Raw genomic sequence first — 25,439 nt, 5'->3', positions numbered from 1 at the left:
TCAGAAAACAATTGGAAATTGTATGTTAAAAAAAAAAATAAAAATTACAAACTGTAATATTTCAAACATACTAAATAATAATATTAAAAAAACTTGTCTAAAAGACCATAGAGATTCCAATACCTTTTACAAAGTGGGAAAACTTCCTCCAGGTGAAGATGTAAACTCACATTTTAGTCTGCAAAAGCATTGTTTATTAGTTGAATTTGGGTTTTAAACCAGATTTTAGTAACTGCCAGTACTGAGATTGGTACTTCTCATTTGCAGTTTTATAAAAATTACTGCTACATGGTTTATGCATTTTTTTCAACCTGAATATTCTCTTTCTGATGCAAACAGGTCAAGAGACACAAAACCCTACTGAAACAGATGTTTTATAGTTATATGAGCCATATGTAACCATCACTTGGCTATACATTTCAGTTACAAAAAGCAATATTTTACAATCAAGACTCTTTCAAATAGTTTTCTCTTCCATGCAGGAAAAGACTCTTTAGTGTCTTAATATATATGCTGTCATCCCTTCTTTCTTTTTTTGCCATTTGGAAATGGTAAAACTGAATTGCAATTAAAGGCATTAATTCAAATGGCATATTTAGAGGACCATCTACTGATACTGGTATTACACGGAAAAGTTTTTCAGAATCATTGAGTGACTCAATTAGCACTTTCTCACCAATGTATCTGTCAAGCATGCTAAGTTTAAAATTTTCTGTTACTAGTATCAAAACAAATCTTGCAGATTTGAATAATTCATTAGTACTCTGTAGATGTGTAACACCAGGTTTAACAAACTCTTTCAATAATTCTACAGCAATGTCAGGTATAAATTCCTTGAGATGATTTCTAAATTCTGTTGCCACCTCTTGATCTTTTTCAGCATTCAATATAACAGCATCTAATACTGCTGGAAAAAGGTCAAATTAATTGATGAAAACATAAAAATCATAATATTACTAGTAAGAAGTATCCTCCACTACAAACAATCACATTGGGTTGCAGTCTCTCTTACATTTACCCTATGCCAATAAATTAATTGAATAAGTTTTTTTGTTCCTAATATTATATACAAAAATTCTTCAAATTATCATGATCATCATTAATTTTCTTTGATGACTGCGAGCAAAAGTGTAAACTATCATATCAAGGTCTAAGTGTAAATCGTAATACACAAGCATCAGGGTTATTCATTTAGTCATTTCTTGCTTATTTGGTTGTATGTTAAACAGTTTGAAGAACATTTAAATTTATTAAAATGTTTACATTAGGAACTTGTTACTATTGTGCAGAAAATGTTACTAGTGACAAAAACGATTGTACGTGTTATGACCTGACGTTTTCTTTGTTGATGCAAGTCATGACCTGAATTTTCATTTTCAGAGATTGACAGGTATGGTTAAATGATTTAGTGTATTTTTTTATTTTCAGAGATTGACAGGTATGGTTTAATAATAAAAACTTTTTCTTTCAGAAATGGTTAATACAGACTTCCTTCCATTACCGTTTTTCCCTTTGTACTTGTATAGTGCAGATTTATGATTTGTACAAGAGGGGTCAGGTTAAGGTCACTGCACACAGAAAAACTGTCATAGAATCAGAGTAGGGAAGACAATTGAGGCCAACCTTAAAAATATGTTTGTTTGCAGTTTTCCGACTGTACCTTCAGACTGCAGGGTCGGTAGGTAGGAAAAATATTTTATTTTATCAGCCAGAATAAAGTTTAAACAAGTAGTTTAACACAAACCAAGTTTCTTGTGAAGAAAAAATATTTTAAAACAACAAACACTGAAAACCAACATGAAATGAACAGGCATTTTCAGGTAAACACCATTTTAACCAAAACTGAAACTTAACATAGTGTCATTATACAATTTATGACATAAATTTATGGTATTATGAAATACTGGAACACTTATAAACAAGGAATGACTAGAATTGTTGTAAAGAAACATATTCACTGACATATATGCATCTTTACTAGAATGTTTTCATGAGTAGAGTATTTGCATCATAAAAATGTAGATATTAAAGATTCAAAAGACAATTTAGGAGTGTGTTAAAAAAAATCAACCATTGAATCTTCCTCAATTGAAAAAAAGACAACTTAAAAAAAAATATATTAGACATCTGACATGAAGGTTATATTTGGAAAGATATGTTGATGCCAGGCTTTAATTAAAACAAACAAAAATCTTAAGTCTAGCTTTGGGGTGAAATCCATAGCACCCCATTAAAAGTAAATGGTCTGTACTGAAATGTTTTGACTGCATAAAAAAATAGCAGCATAGCTCCTAGCTAAGGACATATTTTAATTCAATTCACACAGGCCACACAGTTTGGGTATATTTAATATTGTAAGAGAGAGAATAATTGCAATGAGTGGGACAGCCCCCCTTATCCTAAAGGAGCAAAGATAGATTTGATACAGAAAGAATATATTTATTTCTCAAGCCAACCATTCATTTTCTCTACATCTTTGTGTAGTTTGTGTGGCTTCTTATTGATTTAACATTTCAAATGCGTCCTTCCACCGTACAGGCGTGTTTACAGTTATCCATGAAGTCACGGAGGAGTCTGTTTCCTCTTTGTCGTCTTCACGACGATTTAAAGAAAATATGGCATACTTCAGGCTGGTGTCGAATTGTTGAACCACTGATATTGGTTCCATAAAGTCAGTCTCAAAAGATTCTGTATCCGATTTGTTTAAGACAGAAACGGTTATCGTGTCGGTTTTATGAATATCCGCTGCATCATCATCAATGATATCATCGAAGACATCATTCCGTGTGCAATTCTGCCTGAATCAGTACGTATAAACAGTTTACTATGAAACTTTTCTGTGTATTATTTGTCTTAAAATTGACAGAAGACGACAGAATAAAGTACTCCTCCATGACTTCGCGGATACCTGTAAACAATCTCCATGTGCTTTACCATTAAAGGGTCCGATGAACGCTTGACAGGAAGGGAAGAAAAACCGAACTTCAAACATGTAATTGACCTAGACTCGAAATCAATTCCGGAAACGATCCGAAATTCCGGATCGAGTCAATTGAAGTATTAAAAATAATTTCTTCAAATTAAAAGCAATAAAATGTTCACAGTCGGGTGGATTTTCGAAGGTCGTCGGTAAACTGCAAACAAACAATATTTTAATTTAAGCCTGAAGTAAATTTCTTGTAGATTTGGACTTAACATACATTACACAAGGGATTTTCTTCTATAAAATGTCATTGTACAAGTGTTTTACAATACAAATTAAAGAACCTTAGTGAGCGCGCTCACATACCCCACGTCCCCACATTGTCACTGGAGAAATAAAATAACAGTAAGAAAAAAAAATTGTATAAGAAAAAAAAATTGAATCATAATTTCCTGTCGATATGCACATCTACATAGTATGTCCTTAATATCTACAAAGTTTCATGAAATTCTGTTGTGTGGTTTTGGAGGAGTTGCGATGACAAACTGTTGCAGTAGTATAATGGGCAAATAAGTTCAAAGGGGCATAACTCCTGGAAAAAAAATTGAAACATAATTTCCTGTCGATATGCACATCTACGTAGTATGTCCTTATTATCTGAAAGGTTTCATGAAATTCTGTTGTGTGGTTTGAGAGGAGTTGCGATGACAAAAGGTTGCAGTAGTATATTGGGCAAATAAGTTCAAAGTAGCATAACTCCTGGAAAAAAAATTGAATCGTAATAACCAGTCGATATGCACATCTAAGTAGTATGTACTTATCATCTGAAAAGGTTTCATGAAATTCTGTTGTGTGGTTTGAGAGGAGTTGTGATGACAAGCAACAGGACTGACGGACTGACGGGTCAAAAACATTATACCCTCCGCAACTCATTGCGTGGGGTATAATAAGCCATTCAAATATATAATACATTTTCTTCTTTTTTTGTCAACTTTAAATTGAAATTGTGATGTTTATTAAATTTGATTAACCAAGATTTTACCACACATCCACCAATATGTTTTTTTTTTTTTTAAATACATTCATGACACCAGGGAATCACAATTTGCAATAGGATATTAGGTCAATGTGTCAGTTTTCACTGAAATCCTAGCACAACAATTATTTCTCAAAATTTGTGGTTTTTTAAACAAAATTGATATTTTTCTTAAATTTATAAACCAATTTCCATTAGAAAACAGAATGCACTAATAAAGGCATCTTTTATACAATATAAAGACATTCTTAATTCTCAGGATGCTTTACAAAAAATACCTTGATTTAATGAATTCTGACTGTGTTGGAAAGAGATTTTTCATCTCCAGGATGCTTGACAAAATGTACTCAGATTTCCTGTCATCTGGTATAAGCTCAGTGTGTGAAACCTTTTTTTCTTGGAACTCACCAATTTGGCGAGCAGCTTTTCATTTCAACTCGCCAAATTGAAATCCCACTAGCCAGCTTGGCGAGTTTCTAAAATTTTGAACTCGCCATCTTATTTGTACGTTATTGTATGTAATAATCATTTTTAGAAATAGCTTTATTCTAGGTTTACTTATATATTAGGTTGAAGCTTTTCAGGAATAACTGTGATTTCCTTTTCTCATTGACAGTTTTTATGTATTAATTTTGTTCAGTGGCTTCTCATTCAGGAGTGCTTGGTCAATAGAAAGGGGTTACTGGTATTTATATAATACCCTAGATAGGGTATAATAAGTATAATATATAATAATCTAAATAGGGTTAAACAGATTAACTCATGAATTTAATTTAATTTGTGATTTAATAAGAAATCACATGAAAAATGATATCATTTAAGCAACAATTCATGGGTTTTAACTTTTCTTGATATCTGGTTATATATTATAACTGTTAGTTTTAGAGGGACTATATAAACCAAGGACTTATAAATTTTCTTTATCTTGAAAAAAATGCTTTAACATGTTTAATATCCAAAGTTGCTACTGTTGACCATAATTAATGCATTTTTCAATATTTATGCTTTTTAAAAGAAAAACAAATATTGTTCTGCAATGTACACTGTTAAGATTATTTTGGTTACCTTTTCCTTCCTTTATGTCATTTAAAAGCTGAATTAATAAAGCAATGTACACTGTAAAGATTTTTTTTAGTGACCTTTTCCTTCCTTTCATGTTATTTAAAAGCTATTATTAGAATTAAGTTTTTATTTACAGTTTATAGGAAATTTACTCTTGATTCAATCTTCAAAACATATATTAAAATTACATGGAATAGGATCCCAGTTATTGCAACCAGTCCGGTACCCACGAATGTAGTTCTTAAAAAAAATATGTAACTTTTATTTAAAATGGTGTAGTGTTATTATTACACAAGTTCTGTAACTGAATGTAGATTTATTTGAGAGGGTAGGCTTTCTAGTTTGAATTTCTGTAAAAATTTTGATTGATTTAAATGTAATCTGGCGTCAGTACATAGAGTAAATTGCCTAAATTCTAGCCTTTATTCTTCCCCGGAAGTAGACAGACTGACCCTGTTGTCAATCAAAACAAAATTTTGTAACGGAATGCCGGTCATGTGGCACTGAGATTGTACTAAGAAACTTCGAAACAAATGCCTAACATGAACCAGAAGTCCCAAGGTGGCTATCAAAATTATTTATTGAACAGCACCCCATTTATTTACTATGATTTTCAATGCGTTTCAATGGGGCAAATAATTAGGTCCCCGTTCCACATTGCCAAAAGGAAAGTGAAAGTAAATTTATCTATCTATAAAACATGTTTTGATTGGTTTAAGTTTTTCATTCAACAGTCATCTAGCCAATCAGAACACATGTAACATAATATGTATCATCTGAAGTCATGGATAACAGTATAGATTTTGCGGGAAAAATATTTTTGTGACGATCTTTTTGCTGGATTGATTCAAAGTCGCCACAGAAAAGTCACTCGCCAAAAGGGTGAGTTTTATTGAATCTGGACTCGCCAAACACAATTCTTACTCGCATTTGGCAAGTTGGCGAGCGGAGGTTTCACACACTGTTAGTTTAACCATGTCAAGTCAACACCTGTTATTTGTACATGTACTCAAGTCAAATGTAAAGTTCTTATCAGTGTTATTGCATCAAAAAGAAATATTGTGCAAACATTAGTATGCTGTTGTTCCCGACTTCAAATGAGGTACTGTCAGTTTACAGAATATTCAAACTTCGAGTTACAAAAGTATGAACATATCAAATTCTTTGCCCTTTATTCCAAAAAGGTTACCTTGATTGGCTTGAATGCCTTTAGTTAAGATATTTAAACTGGATAAATTTTTTTGGGAAGCTCTGATATGGATGTTTTGTTTCCTTGTAGTATATGTTAAAATCTTAATGCAGAAAACAACCTGTCTAGAGCTTGTATTTTTCTTTGACTATGAACAGACTTTATTTGCATACAATTCATTTTATTCTATAATATACTAGATCATAATTTCACTTGAAAATTGCAAATTCTTACGCTATCGGTTAGTATATACCTATCACTAAGGTTCATGCAAAAATCAATGTTTTTTTTAAATACATTAGTCATTATTTGTAATTCAAATTTTTGCCACAAGAATTAAGTTAATAGATCAGGACTATATACCAATATACTTATAGAAACCATATAAGCTTCACAAACACTTAAAATATACCTATCACTTAGGTTCATGCAAAAATCAATGTCTTTTAAATACATTATTTGTAATTCAAATTTTTGCCACAACAATTTAGTTAATGGATCAGAACTATATACCAAATTTTCCCTATCACAAATTTATAAGTTATTTACCCTTTTTTATATCCCTCTGACTTGGTGCATTTTTTCCCTCAGAGAAAGGTTGATGGATTTCAACATTCTTTGTATCTGTGATTTCTGTATTTTCTGAAATATTGAAATAAGATATATTTTACTTGAAATTGACTTATTTTCCAAGATATTATACAGTTATAATCTTCATCAAAAGTAAATATAAAATAAGAAAGTGTTATTTCTTTGAGGTCTGAAGGACCAAGGGAAAATAATGTTTTCAAGATTTATAACTGTGTATAATTTGGCAACCTGTTTTCTGCACACAGTTGGGTTTATTTTGAGTAATGATCTTGATATTTAATCATGGAATAAATAGGGATCTTCCTCTCATTATTTGTGACCATCTATGCAAGTTTGCATCCAATCCCGTGTTAAAATATAGATTAATAATCCACAAACACCTTTCCTGCACAAATTTCAGCCTAACCTTACTAACTTACCTTGACCATTGAAAATGTGACCTTAAAATCAATAGAGATAATTTTGCATTTCCACTACAGATGATGACAGATTGTGACTTCCTGTTTTCCAACCTTGTATTTAAGCTAAATCTTTCCTTTTTTTTTATCTCCTTTTAGAATGCCTAGTATCAATTGTGACAAAAAAGTACACAATTTCTCCTATCCTTAGATCAAATTTTATTTTGATTTTACACTATGCAATTGAATACCTTTTTTGGAAAAAGAGGACAACAAATCTAAATGAAAACAAGTGACAACAGTACCTGAATGTACCATCAGGAAACAAATCTTAAACAGATAAGTAAACAAAGAAGTTTCAAATCAGCTTCAAAATCAACAATTACAATCATATTTTCAATGTCATTAAATAAAACAAAGTTGTCATCTTTATTCTTCATAACTACAACTTATCATATATCCTCACCTGCAGGTGACTATGTGGAATCAACCCCTGCACAAGTCATTATAAAAATCATCTCATCAGACAACAAATTTCTGTGTTACACTTGTTTCTCTTACAAACAAGCTGAGTAATATGTATTACTCAGTGAGTAATGAGATACACCAGAATTCTTTTAAGGGCAATACCTCTAATAAACAGACAATTGTTTGAACTTGACAGTAGGTAAATCTTCACATTATGAGCATTTTTACCTTTGTTAAATTTTTCATATCTATTATTATTTTCAATTACATTAGCAGTACCACTTTTACTGCACCAAAGGTGTATTTTGACAATAAATGTCTCTTTGGTGATGCTGGGTGCCAAAATATTTGAAAATCCAAAACCTTACATAAACTTTGAAGAGCTGATTAAACCACAAAAGGACCAAAAGCATTGCTGTACCCAGACAAGAAAGCAGAGCTTTTCATGAAGGAGATATCAGACAAGAGTTCGCATGCTGAAATGTCCTACTGCTTTTGGTAATGATAATTGAATTTTATGTTGAAATTCTTTTACATAAAGGTATAACATAAACTAAACTTTATCAAAGATCTGTTGGTTATAGTATTTATGAAAAGATCTAACCACAAAAACTTAGCATTAACCAATAAACCACAAAAATCAGGTCAAGATAAGATGAACCCTGCCAGATGGACATTTACACCTTACAATCATTCTATACACCAAATATAATTGATTTATTGCTTAATGTATCTGAAAAACAGGCCAAATCACAAAAGCTTAACATTGACCAATGAACCATAAAAATGAGATTACTGTCAGAAGTATCTTGCCAGAAGGAAATTTGCACCTTACATCATTCATTACACCAAATATATTTCATGTTTTGCTTGTAACTTCTGAAATAAATGCATAACCAAAAAAAACTTGACATGGACCAATGAACCATAACAATGAGGTCAAATTCAGATGCACCCTGCCAGACTGACATATTCACCTTAGCATCATTCCATACACCAAATATAATTGACATATTGCTTAAAGTATTTGAGATATATTGACTTAACCAAGAAAACTTAATGGTGATCAAAGACACATGAAATGAAGTCAAGGTTAGGTGACTGAGTAAGAAGACCAGTTGCAAGAATCCCATATACCAAATATAGTTATCCTATTTCTTAAAACAAGAGATAATTTCATGTGAAAAAAACTTACACTATTTTAAGCAGTTGCGGAACAATAAAAATGAGGTCAGGGGACAGACAAAAACTTCACAACATAAGGCATCTGTATATAATTCCAGTAATGCAACTTTCATTGCAAGCAAGACAAAACCTTACAGTTTTTGAAGCAGTCCCTGAAGTTGGCCTGAACCATGATAATGTAATCAAGGACAACAGACATACATGCCAGATAGATACTTCAGAACAAAAGGCATTGGTGTATAAGATATGAAGTAAAGCTTTATACAAATAGTTTACCCCATCACCAGGACCCTATAATATCATCCCTATGTGTTGCATTTTGAGACATTCATTGCAAGTAAGACAAAAATTACTTGCATTTTATCATTCATATGTTACCTTTTTCCCATGGTGGCCATCTATATTAGTTGTGACATAAAAATTTATGCTACATACCCTAAAGATAATTCAAGGCATATTTTGTTAGTCCAGTAATGAAAATGAATAGTAAGAAATGTGAGGTATAAATCAATTAGACAGCAACTCAATTCAATTCAAATGATTCAACAACAATTACAATAATTCTATATGCTTTCTGTGTATGTGTATATGTTTTTTAAATAATAATATACACTTCATATAAAATGCAAACAAAATAAATATTAGTAGTCAGGCCATGCAATGTGCTAAGTGATCTAAGTTATGCACATATAGAAACAACATGCTTGAATGAATTGTTAAGTTGATAAATATGCATGATATTTCTTCACACTGTACAATAACTTGTACAATTGGAGTCTAAATCCACCTGACACAGTCAAAACCTACTGCAAACCAAACACTATTGAAAACAAATGTTATGTTTACTTGCAATTTTTGAACATGCTATTTATCTCCTCCGTATATCATACAGTAAGCATTTTTTTTGTGGCAAACACTTCATTAATTATGGAAGTAAGAATATATCTTTTATGATACATTAATTGAATGAAGAGCATTGTCATGGTGTGTTTGGTGAACATGATCGCTGACTCCAATGATACTGATCAGCTGTAATGTGTATTCTATTTTTTTCTGAATATATACTGATTGATAACTTAAGGATAAACTTGTATAGGTATACCTCAATTTCTATATCCTACGAAGAAAAAAAACGTAGACAGCACATTAAGTGTATAAACTAATGTTAAGCCTTTAAAAGATCATAACATTTTATTTGAACAATGTTGAAGCACTGTTTTCCAAGTAATCACATAATCTCTGTTATTTCTCTTTGCATATAAGATGTTGGCACAGTATATTTCACCTTCTATTAAATAAAAATTATCTTTGTTACTTGATCTTGATATCTGATTATCTGAACCATTATTAGGAGCCAGGATAAAATTTTCTTCTTCATGTATATCAATTAGGACTGGATTTTCTGAAAAGAAATATCTTAACATGAGAAAATTTCTATTTATTTCATTTTATGTTTAGTAAGAAAACATTACCGGTAATCCTTAAATATAAAAATATGAATCTAAAGTTGTGAGAGTAGTCTAAATAGCCAAATTGGCTTGTTCTTTCTAATATTTATGTGGTTTTGAGCATTTCTGATGCAAAATCATTTGGTTTTATCTATTTAAGTAGAGGTCTTTTAATTAAAGATATTTTATAGAGTATGTGAGGAAGGAGGTAGTGATAAACTGAGTCTGATCACTGAATAACTAAAATCCAAAATTTAAAAATAAATTATACAAAAATAAGTAAAACAGGTCATGTACAGTGCCATAACATACCAAAAGGTTGTCTGAAAATATCAATTTCACCAATCATAAGGAGTTGCTAAGAGAACAGGCTATGATGGACTATGTAGGGTTAGACAGAGTATAAAAACATAAGATATGCAACTCGAAGTATAACATTGCTAAATCTTTTTTTAATTCTGTTTAAAAATGAGTCCATTATTAAAATGAAAAAGAACATTGTTTAAGTGTCATTGACAACTTAAACTAACATTCTTCTTTAAATGAATGATCTTACCTTGAAAGGGAAAACATGCAGTTTCTATAAGCCTATACATACATGCAATGAAAAATTCGTAAGGGTTCCGCGGTGCCCAGTGTCTCGCCTACATTTGCTGTTAGTTGCAGGCTCAACAAAAATGGGGAAATAATTATTAAAAAATTTCCTCTAGATACTATCTTTTGATTGTAAGAAGCTTCTGTTCAAGTTTGGTAAGAATCCAGGATGGTTTATGAATCTAATAAATGTTGTAAAAACTTTAACTACAGACTGTATGTAATGTTAACTGGAAGAAAAACTAAGTCCATTTATAAGTAATATACGGAAAAAAATTTCCTTCTAGATACTAGCTTTTGATCATAAACAAGCTTCTTTCCAAGTTTGGTACAAATCCAAGATAGTTTAAGAAAGTTATTAAAATTTGAAAAACTTTAACCACAGAGTGAATGTTATGTTAACTGGCAGAAAAACTAAGACCATTTATGAGTAAAATACGAAAAAACAGGATTTTTTTTTACAAAATTTACTTCTGGATACTATCTTATGATCATAAACAAGCTTCTGTCCAAATTTGGTAGAAATCCAGGATAGTTTAAGAAAGTTATTAAAATTTGAAAAACTTTAACCACAGAGTAAATATTTGTGGACAACGCCGCCGCTGACGGAATGTAGGATCACAATGTCTCGCTTATGCGACAATAATATTGCAAAAAAGACTCAAGTAAGTATCAGATAAGGTGATGATTTTTAATTTAAAGATCATAACAGCCAATTAATAATAATGCTCATTGTTGCAATAGTCGAAACATTCTCAAGATAAATACATATGCAAAGATGAAAATCACCCTCACCATGTTGACTTTTAACATTTCAATGTTAATTCCAGAGGTTAAAAAAAAATCCATGTTATTAAGGTGAAGTATATGTAATTGGGTATTATTTTATATTTTTATGGAGTTCTGTACACAGTATGAATTTAAGGCATGTTGAACTGCATCTGAATGTTATAAAAACTGTAAAGATTCCATGGATCCCTGTATCTGATCTATGATTGCTACTGTCAGTTAAACTAGAGGCTGTGTCACTCACCTTGGTCTATGTGCATATTCAACAAAGGACACTCTACAACATTGTAGACGAGAATAGAATTCATAACAAAAATCTGTTTTGCTGATCTTGTATTGCTGATCATTTAGTCTGTTTAGTTTCTCTCAATCTTCCTTAGTTCTTTGCTCAAAACACAAAAGAGGGTAAAACAATCCTCATTTAAGGCCAATCACTCCTATAAAGAGTGACAGTCTACTAATTATGTCGACAAATTTTGATTTGTTAGTAGATCTTGCCTTACTGATCATTTTTGTGATTTAAAGTGTCTATTTATCTATTATAATTTTTTATCATATATGGCAAAACACAAAAAACTGGTAAAAATCATCATTAAAGGGCAATTAATCTAATAAGGAGTCATCAGACGATTTCCTCCATTTGTCTTAATTGTAGATCTTGTCTTGCTGATTATTTTTGCTTATTGAAGTTTCTATCTATCTATTATAATTTTTATCATATAAGGCAAAATGCAAAATAAATGGTAAAAATCATTATTAAAGGGCAATAACTCCAATAAGGAGTCGTCAGACAATTTCCTCAAATTTTATCTTAATTGTAGATCTTGTCTTGTTGACCACTTTTGCTTATTTAAGTTTCCATCTATCTATTATAATTTTTAAGAAACAAGGCAAAAAAAAAAATATTGGTAAAAATCGTCATCAAAGGGCAATAACTCTAATAAGTAGTCAACTGACGATTTTGACCATGTAGATTTATTTGTGGAACTTGTCTTGCTAATCATTTTTGCATTTAAAGTTTCTATCTATTACAGTTTTCAAGATCATAGGCAAAAATGAAAAAAAATGGTAAACTTTGTTATTTAAGGGCAATAACTCCTATAAGAAGTCATCTGACAGTTTTGAGGTATAGACAATTGGTAGAGCTCAACATTCTGAACAATTCTGCCCTTGTCAGACTTTCTCTATTTATAACGGTTTTCAAAATAATAGACAAAACTTACATTTTACCCCCATATGTTCTATTTTTAGCCGTGGCAGCCATGTTAGTTGGTAGGTGGGGTCATCGGACACATTTTATAAACTAGATACCCCAATAATGATTGTGGCCTAGTTTGGTTAAATTTGGCCCAATAGTTTCAGATGAGAAGATTTTTGTAAAAGTTAACGGACGATGAAGACGGATGACAGACGCCAAAGTGATGAGAAAAACTCACTTGCCCCATTGGGCCTGTTGAGCTAAAAATGAAATGTTGACTGCAAAAAAAACCTCCAAGATAGTTTGACAAAGTTACTGAAGTCTAAACAAGTTGAACTGTCAGTTTTTATTCTCTAATGCCCCCTCCTTCACTAAGGTTTGGGTAAACATGAAACTGACGAGGGATTGATGTGAAATGCATCACAAGGTATAACTTGGTTTGGTATTTCCTGAGATAAAAACATACAATAATTTCACACGTGGCAATTATGAGTAACAATATATAAAGTGCTCAGTAAACATGGTAAACAGGAAGCTGACGAGCCATGTATGTGTTGTGGATTGTTATCTCATTGGCAATCATGCTGCATCTCCTTATTTCATTAAAAGCAGGTCATCCCATTGTAGTCTTACAATAGTTACTGAAGACCCCTTATCATTATTTAAATAAGTTTTCAAGTTGTGACCATTTGAAATTGGTTTTTTTTACAATTTTCCTTAGACTTCTATAGTAAACCCCTATGTTCTATTTTTAGCCATGATGGCCATGTTGGTTGGATGACCAGGTCATCGGATACATTTTTCAATCAAGATACCCTATTGAAAATTGTGGTTAAGTTTAATTCTATTTGGCCCAGTAGATCAAGTTGAATATAAAGGGCAATAACTCCTTAAGGGGTCAATTGACAATTTTGTTCATATTTGACTTATTTGTAGATCGTACTTTGCTGAACATTATTGCTGTTTACAGTTTATCTCTATCTATAATAATATTTAAGATAACCAAAAACTGCAAAATTTCCTTAAAATTACCAATTCTGGGGCAGCAACCCAACAACTTGTTATCTGAATCGTCTGAAAATTTCAGGGCAGGTAGATCTCAACCTGATAAACATTTTTACCCAAGTCAGATTTGCTCTAAATGTTTTAGTTTCAGAGATATAAGCCAAAAACTGCATTTTATCCCTATGTTCTATTTTTAGCCATTTCCGTCATGTTGGTTGGCAGGCTGGGTCATCGGACACATTTTTAAACTGCATACCCTAATGATGATTGTGGCCAAGTTTTGTTAAATATTGCCCAGTAGTTTCAGAGGAGAAGATTTTGCAAAAGTTAATGGACGACGGACGAAGACGTACACCAAGTGATGAGAAAAGCTCACTAGGCCCAGTGGGCTAGGTGAGTTAAAAAATGATAAAGGTTACACAGAACCTTGTGTCTCTCCTAGGATTGCAGCTGTCACTGTAAAAATGTAATGGAAACTGCCAAAAAGTAAAATCTCATTTTATCAGTAAAATTAAAAAAATGTATTTCCAGAATTTTGCTTCAGATGTTATTTCTGTGATGATAATATCAATAAAACAGGCAATCAAGCCAAAGAAGTGCATGAAACGGCATTAATTAAATACCATAGAAAGTAGGGCAGTCCACTTACATTTGGGAATTCACGAGAATAGAAACGAATCTTTAATTATCTCCTTCTAATTTTGATGACTATTAAAAGTTGTTAAATCAGTTGCAATAATTTGAATGTGAATTGTTCTACTAGTCTGCGTATCAAGATTTGATTCTTTTTTTTTTGTCATCATAAACAGTATTGGATAGTACTTTCCCGTTTTACTATATACTTTTTATTTATGCTATAAACTGTAATGGCCCGTTCATGTTCAAAATGGTCCATTAAAATTTATATGAGGGAGAACTTGGCACATAGAGACAAAATCTTTCCAGATCATTGCATACAGACTTAATGGAGATGATTAAAACAAAAAATAAAAGAACAGAGTTCCAATGTCCCCCGCGTTGCACATATTTTATCTATCCAGTGGCAATAAATAAAAATAAAAACTGCTTCGCTGAGCGCAGCTGGATACGCCCGCAGAGGTCCAACCCTGAACAGTTGGGGCAAAAATGGACACAATATTCAAGCTTGATACAGGTCTGAATTTGGATTGTATTAAATATTTGACATATTATAGGTTTCTGAATAAATATAGTCAAAGAACTTGAAATTGATTATATGAATTGAATTTATATTCAATTAAAGATTTCTTGCTGTTGTGCAATACACTGTGCTGTTGCACAATACTTAGTAAATCTGTTGTCAGACTATAAACAATTAAAGTTCAATTAATTCTCAATGTCATATTAGAAATTTATAAAAATGTAAAGGGAGCTTACATCAATAGATATAAACAATTCACCAAAGTTTCATGAGAATTGCTGACAGAATTTTTGAGTTATTATGCGAAAACTGGAAAATCCCACCTTTTTTAATGAATAAAACCCCATAACTCAGAAATGTAAAATGTAAAATTTATAAACAACCAGTGATGACTAAGTTCTCTAAAATTAGATATGATTTAACACTGAAACATTGCTAGAATCAGCATATCAAAGAACCAAAGAATTCAATTTTTGATGAAATTTATCAAGAGTGTAATTTAGGACCCTTTTGACCTCAATGTGGTATTATCTTATTAATAATGAAAAGAAATACAGGTTTAGATTAAGCATTTCAAAGAACCCTGTATATATTCAATTTATGTTGAAATCAAACACAGTTTAATTTTGGACCCCAATTTGGACCAACTTGAAAACTGGGCCCAAAATCAGAAATCTAAATATATGTTTATTAAAAAGACAATATAAGCTTAGTTTTTAAAGGAGTTTACTTCATAAAAAAAAAAAATATATATAGCATTCAGAAAATTAGTTTTTACAGAATAACAAACAAACTTGCCACAAAATTCTACAAACAATTTACCAAAGAAAAGAAGAAAAAAATCCAAAATTTTATTTATCATTAATACAATGTCATTTCAAAATCTATAAAACTTATCAGTAACAAGAAATAATTGTAACAGAATGCTGTTACGAAGTCTCCCAAACAAAGTTCCAATAATTCGTCATTCCCATTGTCGCTTGGGCAATGTCCAGTACAAATTGGTTTATGATATGCATTAGTGACGCCTATGGATTGACCCTGTATGTCATTCAAATCTTCTTGAAATTACGAACAGGAATTTATATGGTTTAGGGGTGGAGATCTTGACCGTTTACAATTCTCAAAAGGGGGGTGATCCCCAGGGGACTCTCCCTTTATTTCATATGATTTGTTTTTTTGTCCTGTACAAGAATATATATGATTTAGGGGTAGGGATCTTGACTGTTTACAAATTCTTAAACAGGAGGGGGTGGGGGTGACCCCAGGGTACTCACCTTATATTTCATTTGATTTGTTTTATGGTCCCATACAAGAATATATATGGTTTCCGAATGGGGATCTTGACCGTTTACAAGTTTTCAAAAAGAAGGGGGGTGGGGGCGACCCCAGGGGATTTCCCCTTAATTTCATTTGATTTGTTTTTATTGCATACAAGAATATATATGGTTTAGGGGTGGGGATCTCGACCGTTTACAAGTTCTCAAACAGGAGGGGATGGGGGTGACCCCAGGGGACTCGCCTTTTATTTTTTATTTCATTTGTTTTATTGTCCCATACAAGAATATATATAGTTTCAGGGTGTGGATCTTGACCGTTTACAAGTTTTCAAAAAGAAAGGGGGTGGGGGTGACCCCCATGGACTTCCCCTATATTTCATTTGATTTGTGTTATTGTCCCATACAAGAATATATATGGTTTAGGGCTGGGGATCTCGACCGTTTACAAGTTCTTAAACAGGAGGGGGTGGGGGTGACCCCAGGGTACTCGCCTTGTATTTCATTTGATTTGTTTTATTGTTCCATACAAGAATATATATGGTTTCGGGGTGGAGATTTTGACTGTTTACAAGTTTTCAAAATAAAGGGGGGTGGGGTGACCCCAGGGGACTCCCCCTCAATTTCATTTGATTTGTTTTATTGTCCCATTCAAGAATACATATGGTTTAGGGGTGGGGATCTCGACTGTTTACAAGTTATCAAAAAGAAGGGGGGTGGGGTTGACCCCCATGGACTTCCCCTATATATCATTTGATTTGTTTTATTGTCTACATAGTATGTCCTTATTATCTACACAGTTTCATGAAATTCTGTTGTGTGGTTTGAGAGGAGTTGCGATGACAAAAAGTTGCAGTAGTATATTGGGCAAATAAGTTCAAAGGGGCGTGACTCCTGGAAAAAAAATTGAATCGTAATATCCTGTCGATATGCACATCTACGTAGTATGTCCTTATTATCTGAAAAGGTTTTATGAAATTCTGTTGTGTGGTTTGAGAGGAGTTGCAATGACAAACTGTTGCAGTAGTATATTAAAGTAAATAAGTTCAAAGGGGCGTAACTCCTAGAAAAAAACTGAATCGTAATTTCCTGTCGATATGCACAACTACATAGTATGTCCTTATAATCTAAAAAGGTTTCGTTAAATTCTGTTGTGTGGTTTGAGAGGAGTTGCGATGACAAGAAATAGGACTGACAGACGGACAGACAGACGGACGAACAGACGGACGGACGGGTCAAAAACATTATACCCTCCGCAACTTGTTGCGTGGGGTATAATAAATCTGTCACTTCAATGATATTATATGCTAAGATATAACCCAGATCTAATTAATAATTAATAATGTAATTAACTTCAAAATGTCTAATAATATAGCTTATAATCACTACCACTTAGGAAATAGACAATTTTCAAATAAATCTGTCACTCCAATTATTATTGTGAGATAAGACATTATGCTTAGTCATAAAAAAGATAACAAGAGTAAAATATTTAAAAATTCCACTTTTGGATATTAAAAATGGTGATAACTCACAAAGGAGATATACTAATATCTTGAAAATTGAACTAGACCTTCATTAAGTCCCAGGAAACAACATATTTAAATTGGAAAAAAAATTGTTAAAGCGTTTTCATGTTATTGTGCTGACACTGTTTGGCAGCCGCCTGTAGATCCGCTCAGCAGCCCGCCCTACATCACCATTTTAATAACCGATATTTCCTACGAAAATCCGGTTAAAAATGAAAAAAAAAAAAAAAAACTTAAAAATTTTAGCTCCAGATACTCTTGATCATGAAGAAGCTGATGTCAGTTGAATAAAAATTCAAGAATGTATGACAATGATTGATTTCTAAAAAAAACTTTTATTACCTTAGACTCTAGACTGTATCTTAATATAATCAACTATAAAAATATGATAAAAGCCATATGAAACTTCAAATTTAAAAAAAAAGTTGAATATGTTTTATATACTTGAATGGCTAATTGTTTTACTCTAAAAGAAGTGAACGTGAACTTTTTTTAAAAAGAAAATCCTTTACATTATCAAAATCTTCATAAATGTACCGATATTGAATTATTGACTTCCCAGACACTTATTTGCCGATATTTTCCTGTATGCAGTGACCTTAACTAAGAGACCTCTCGTTATAACTTTGGCCATCGCACAGCACAAGTGTGAGTGGAAAACCGTGATGAAAGAATGTAAACAAACGTGCACTTGAAGGTAAATAGTAATAACAGATCCTTAAAGAACAAATTTAATGCAACAAATCATTTAACCATGTTAAGGAAAAGTTTAATTAACAAATGGGAACGCATGGAAAATATAATCAAAGTGCTTACAAGCACTGAAGGGTAAAGATTGCTTTAATTTATCAGTGGGAAGTAAAATTAAACATTGCATTGTATAAAGCATTGGTTGTAGTTTCAACTACAATTATGAACAAAGAAAGATAACTCCAATTTTAAGGATAACTTTAACAATGACATCATTGATATTTTTAGAACAGATATTAGATTCCTGCACCTTGCACATCTTATGTAATTTTCTTGACAAGTATAACATCATTTTGTTACTTGAATATCTGAGCATATATTTCATTGATAAATTTCTGGAAATGTTCATGGATAGGATGTTTAGAATGTTATGATCAATGCACTATATTTTGTGTATCTCAAAAATAGTGATAAACCTTGGAAGTCAGTACCATAGGGTTTTGATTGTAATCTTTACCCAAAAACAAATGTCATGGCTCTTTCAATTCACTTATCTGTCATGTTTTCCACATGCTCTGTTTTTATTGTTTATCAATGTCATGATCCAGTAAACTTCAGTAAAAAACTCGAAAGTGAATTAGCTTGCAATCAACAACCACTGAATGAAAATTACTTGTCGATAATACGTTATAGAGGTGTAATAAATATAAAAAAATGTGCATGCAAGACTTAGTTTATATATATGCATGCATTGGTTCAATAATTTCATAAACATTAAATTTCAAGAAACTCGTTTCATATGACTTTAAGTCATTTATGAGAAAAATATGAAAAAAATTTAAAAACTTGATCCAGATGCTAGTTTTATTTTATTAGTGTAAAAATTGGTTGGTGCCCTAAAATTTCAACTGGGCCCATGAAAAAAATATTTTGGGGTCCAGCTGGCCCCTGGAGAAAAAGAGTTAAGTTTAGTGATAATACACGTCTATTGTATGATTTGAGGCATTATTTGGAAAAACATAACAAAACTGGTCTTTTACTACTAGTAGATTTTGAAAAGGCTTTTGACTCCATCGAATGGTCCTATTTGAAAAAAAACATTGAAGAGTTTCAATTTTGGACCATCTGTTTGCAGATGGTTTATAAATTATTTTATTTGAAAGCATCAAGTTGTGTTGTAAATAATGGTCATCTTTCAAGCTTCTTTAATTTTGAGAGAAGCTGTAGACAAGGAGACCCCCTCATTTTTGTTATAGGTGTTGAGTTACTTTCTATGAAAATAAGGTCAAACCCCAATATAAAGAGAACATTTGTTCATGAAAATGAATCCCTTTTGAGTCAATATGCTGACGACACTTTCCTTATTTTAGATGGAAGTGAAATATCATTGAGGGAGACTTTAAAATGTTTTGATTCTTTCCAAAAAGTATCTGGGTTAAAAGTTAACTCTTCCAAAACTAAAGCTGTGTGGGTTGGGAACAAAAAGTATTCAGATCTGATTCTCTGTCCCGAATCAAAACTTCAGTGGTGCTATTCAAATTTTTAACTTTTGGGAATTGATTTCTCTTTAGATCTTGACAGTATGCCAGAAATTAACTTCTCCAAAAAGATAAAGGAAGTGTCAGGCATTCTTGAGAGTTGGCAACATAGAAAATTAACCCTAATGGGAAAGATTACTGTTATCAAGACTTTGGCGCTTCCAAAACTAATTCATCTGTTGACTGCACTACCCAATTTGCCAGAGTCAAAGTTAAATGAACTGAATACTTTATTCTTTCAATTCATATGGAGTGGAAAACCTGATAGAATTAGACGAAGTACTTTAATTGGAGATATTCCTCAAGGAGGTTTAAATATGATTACTACCGGTATACATTATTTTAATATATTATACCTTAAGATTGGCTGGATAAAGCGATTTTCATCCAATTTATATGGTAATTGGCAATCATTGTTATTGAAAAACCTTGAACAGTATGGTGGAGAAAGAGTATTGCATTTTCAAAAGTAGATACTCAGAGAAATCTCAAATAGTCTGAGCAATCCTTTTTGGAAGGATGTATTTTTTAGCTTTCATGTACCAATATTTCTGTTCAAGATATTTTGTCATTAGATATTTTAAATTTCGCATCTCTTGTAGATTTTCCATACTTCATTCAGTGGCAGAGAAAGGGAGTGCAGTCTTTGTTTGACCTTGTTAACTTAGAGACTAAGGATTTTTGTAATTTTGGTCAGATGGGACCAAAACTTCAAACAAATAATTTCTTGAAGTATTATGGTCTCATTGCCAAAATTCCAAAGCATATGAGAGAACATATTAAAGAGAACATTGCTCATGTAAATTTTGAAAACTTTTAACTGTACTGACAATATTTTGGAGAGATTATTGTGTAACAAAAAGGCTAGATCTTGTTGACAGAAATGTGCAACTGCCAACAGAAAATTTCTTGCAATGGGAGGAACTACTAGGTATTGAAATTGCAGATTGGTCAGAATATTATATTATTTTAAGACAAGAGTGCACACGCTGAAATGTCTCGCCTTCTTTACTGACCATTGATTTTATGTTGATAGTCCTAAATATAAAGCTTTACTAAAAGTATCACATAAACTTAACTTGATCCAAGAAAATGAGGTCAAGGTCAGATAAACCAAACTGGAAATACATGTACACCTTACAATCATTCAATACACCAAATATAGTTGACCTATTGCTTATAGTTTCTAAGAAACAGACTTAAACAGGAAAACTAAACAATGACCAATGAACCATGAAAATAAGGTCAAGGTCAGATGAACCATGCCAGACAGACATGTACACCTTACAATCAATCTATGCATTAAATAAAGTTGACCTATTGCTTATAGTATCTAAGAAACAAACCTATTGCTAGTTTAAGAAAAACTGACCAAAACACAAAAACTAAACACTGAGCAATGAACCATGAAAATGAGGTCAAGGTCAAATAAAACCTGCCAGACTGACATGTACTTTGTAAAATATTTCCATACACCAAATATAGTTGACCTATTGAATATAGTATTAGAAAATAAAATGCTCCGCTAGGGCGCAGCTTGATACGACCACAGAGGTCGAACCCTGAACAGTTGGGGCAAGTATGGACACAATATTCAAGCTTGATACAGCACTGAATTTGGATTGTAATTAAATATTTGACACAGCATAGGTTTCTGACACAGAATGAATGTGGTCTAAGAACTTAAAAAATTTTAATTTACCTATTCAAACCATATCATTATTATTTGCTTTTATATATAAATCAGAAATAACCAATTTAAAATGGAAAATTTTAAAGAAAAAAACGAAAAAAAAAAATCCCCACCCAAATTTTTTGAACCCCCTTATGATTCATCACCCCCAAACTCAATCCCAGCCTTCCCTTTGTGGTATGGTACCTTGCAGTACAATTTCAGAGAGATCCATACACTTGAACACAAGTTATTGTCTTTTTTTTGGCCCCTTTTTGGTCCCAAATTCCTAAACGTTTAGGGCAATTATCCCTAAACTCAAACCCAGCTTTCCCTTTGTGATATGGAACCTTGCAGTACAATTTCATAAAGATCCATACACTTACACACAAGTTATTGTCATGAAACTAGAAAAATGCTATTTTTTTTGCCCCTTTATGGCCCCTTATTCCTTAAATTTGAGGCAATTACCCCCAAAATCAATCCCAGCCTTCCCTTTGTGATATGGAACCTTGCAGTACAATTTCATAAAGATCCATACACTTACACACAAGTTATTGTCATGAAACTAGAAAAATGCTATTTTTTTTGCCCCTTTATGGCCTTGTTCACTGATCCATGAAGGTTGCAATACTGTAAATATAGACAATGCAATTTCCCATAGGAACTCCCTTTGCGGCTAAAACTGTGACACTTTTTCTATGAAGTTTCGTGAAAAATAATATCCTAGAAAGGAAAGTTTATATGCACTACTATTTTATTCAAAAGGTCAAAATATAGGGCTGTGCGGCATATTTTCAACATTTATATGCCCTGAACTTCTAAGAGTTTAAACTTATACTAAAATTCTATACTACCCTTACCTCCATTTTTGGACCTCCTAAGAATTAAAATTTAGGCGCTACCATGTTTTTCTATACTGGTTACATTCCCAAGTGATGTCTCTATGAAATGAAACACAGAGATCATAAATGGGAACCAGTACGTTAACAAATTAACATATCTATGAATATTATATATCTCCCCAAAAGAGGCGGGGTTTGAGAAACAGCTGTATTTACAAAGTGCAACCTATACAAACATTTATTCAAATAGAAAACTCTCTAAAAACACTTTTTCTCAAAACAATACTTATTTATCAGAATTATAGCCTTAAAGAAATCACTGCATATACTCTAAGTTTCCTTTTACAGTACATTTTATACCCATACCCCTGTTTCAATTTTTTAAAGAATTTGAAAACAAGACTTTAATAATTGCCAGCTTACCCTATGTGCATGTTTTCTGACATTAACTGTCTAAAACCTGTTTGAAACTATTCTGATAACAAATTCAAAGCATTTTAAAATACTATAAATGTAATGTTTAGTAGTAAATCATTCCAACATTCAAGATTATACAAAGTATCCAATCCTGCCTGTGTCTCCAGTCCACATCTTACTGTATGCCTATTTGTCAATGAAAGTTCACAATTTCTGCCTCAAATGGTCAGTTTAGAATTCATGTTACAACAGTATCATCCCTAACCATATATCTAACATAAGTTAGTTAATATATGAACTACAAGTGTTTAAACAAAGCCATATTTGCAAAAGTTGTATTTATGAAGATATCAGTCTGGTGCATAAATTCACTAAAAGTTTGATAGAAATGACTGCTTACATCTGATTTTTGCATAACTTCCTAGCACAGTTATTGTTTTCCTTACAAAAGACCTTTAAAATAATAAAAGCATAGCATTTAGAAGTTAAATTATCTGTTTTATGACCCAGGGGGAGGCATTTTTCTCTGTTTTTTGCCCCTGGGGCCTCACATTTCCTAATTTTTTTCCCTGTTTCTAGCAATGTGGAATAATTGGTACATATTTAGGATAGAACACACTATTGTAAGTTTTATTGAGGTCTTTTTGTAATTCTAGCTTGTACTTTTTATGCCGCAGTCACAAAAAAAGCACATTTAGGTGTTACGGCTTACTTTTGGGTTATCGACAGGACAAAAACACCCCACCAAAAATATTTAAGAAGGATCAATGAGTTGCAATGACTGCGAAGAGTAAATATAAGCACTTCTAAACAATTTAAATTACAAGTAGGCATATATCATGAATTTATTTTTTATTCAGGGCTTTAAGTAAACAATGCATACTGTAAACTGTGAATTTATGCTGACTCATCATAGTTTAGGCCCAGGATTTTTTCAATCTTCATGAAATATTTATAAAACTTCATATTTGAGTTAAATCCTTAAAAATCTCTGAGATAAACAAGATTTTGTGCAATTCTGTATGTTCTAATTTTTAACCCTATATAGGTTGCAATTCTGTAAATATAGACAATGCAATTTCCCATAGGAACTCCCTTTGCGGCTAAAACTGTGACACTTTTACTATGAAGTTTCGTGAAAAATAATATCCTAGAAAGGAAAGTTTATATGCACTACTATTTTATTCAAAGGTCAAAATATAGGGCTGAGCGGCATATTTTCAACATTTATATGCCCTGAACTTCTAAGAGTTTAAACTTATACTAAAATTCTATACTACCCTTACCTCCATTTTTGGACCTCCTAAGAATTAAAATTTAGGCGCTACCATGTTTTTCTATACTGGTTACACTCCCAAGTGATGTCTCTATGAAATGAAACACAGAGATCATAAATGGGAACCAGTACGTTAACAAATTAACATATCTATGAATATTATATATCTCCCCAAAAGAGGCGTGGTTTGAGAAACAGCTGTATTTACAAAGTGCAACCTGAAATGAGGTAGAGGTCAGATGAAAACTGTCTGACGGGCATGAGGACCTTGCAAGGTAGGCACATATTAAATATAGTTATCCTATTACTCATAATAAGAGAGAAATTAACATTACACAAAATGTTAACTTTTTTTTCAAGTAGTCAGTCACTGAACCATGAAAATGACGTCAAGGACAATGGACATATAATAGACGGAAACTTCATAATATAAGGCATCTATATACAAAGTATGAAGCATCCAAGTCTTCCACCTTGGAAAATATAAAGCTTTTAAGAAGTTAGCTAACACTGCCTGATCACTATCCCTATGTCGATCTTTCTGCGACAAAAGTCGCAGGCTTGACAAAAATCATGTAAAGACACTTATTTAAGAACTTTTCAATACAAATTTTTGCATGCAATAATTGCAACTAATACTTTCTTGTATAAAGTTAAACTTAAGGATTCAAAGCTTTGTACATTTTGTAAGGTTTCTGATGAAACCATGGAGCATTTGTTTTATGAATGTCCAATAACAAATTTTATATGGCAATCTTTTTCACAAAAATTGAAACAATATTTTGTGAACTTTACATTGTCTAAGAAACACATTTTTCTTGGCCTTCAAAATGAGAGTTTACTGTTGGATTTGATGATTATAATTGCAAAGAACTATATACACAAATGTAAATTGTATGAAAAGAAACCAAGTATTAAAGAGCTAATAGCAATAAACTGCTTCCCTAAGCTCAGCTGGCTACGCCCGCAGAGGTCCAACCCTGAACAGTTGGGGCAAAAATGGACACAATATTCAAGCTTGATACAGGTCTGAATTTGGATTGTAATTAAATATTTGACATATCAAAGGTTTCTGAATAAATGTAGTCAAAGAACTTGAAATCGGTTATATGAATTGAATTTATATTCAATTAAAGATTTCTTGCTGTTG

At 32.0% G+C, this 25,439-nt stretch overlaps 1 protein-coding gene across 2 annotated transcripts in view; it reads right to left on the bottom strand.

Annotated features, from left to right (window-relative positions):
- Positions 1–363: 363 nt before the first annotated feature.
- Positions 364–25,439, bottom strand: part of LOC127704133 (uncharacterized) — a 46,868-nt gene continuing 21,792 nt past the window's right edge. The window contains exons 4-6 of one of the 2 annotated variants that reach the window (XM_052208025.1): positions 10,138–10,254; positions 6,760–6,852; positions 364–907 (exon numbers count right to left, since the gene is read on the bottom strand). In XM_052208025.1, coding sequence (XP_052063985.1) covers positions 447–907; positions 6,760–6,852; positions 10,138–10,254 — 671 coding nt within the window. In that variant the 3' untranslated portion in view covers positions 364–446. The remainder of the gene's footprint in view (positions 908–6,759; positions 6,853–10,137; positions 10,255–25,439) is intronic. The other variant, XM_052208026.1, reaches the window with a different exon arrangement.

Source organism: Mytilus californianus, unplaced genomic scaffold (assembly GCF_021869535.1).
Source record: "Mytilus californianus isolate M0D057914Y unplaced genomic scaffold, xbMytCali1.0.p SCAF_58, whole genome shotgun sequence".
In the NCBI taxonomy this organism is placed as follows: domain Eukaryota; kingdom Metazoa; phylum Mollusca; class Bivalvia; order Mytilida; family Mytilidae; genus Mytilus; species Mytilus californianus.
The sequence above is the reverse complement of the archived record's forward strand: the minus strand, read 5'-3'. Positions and strand labels throughout refer to the sequence as shown.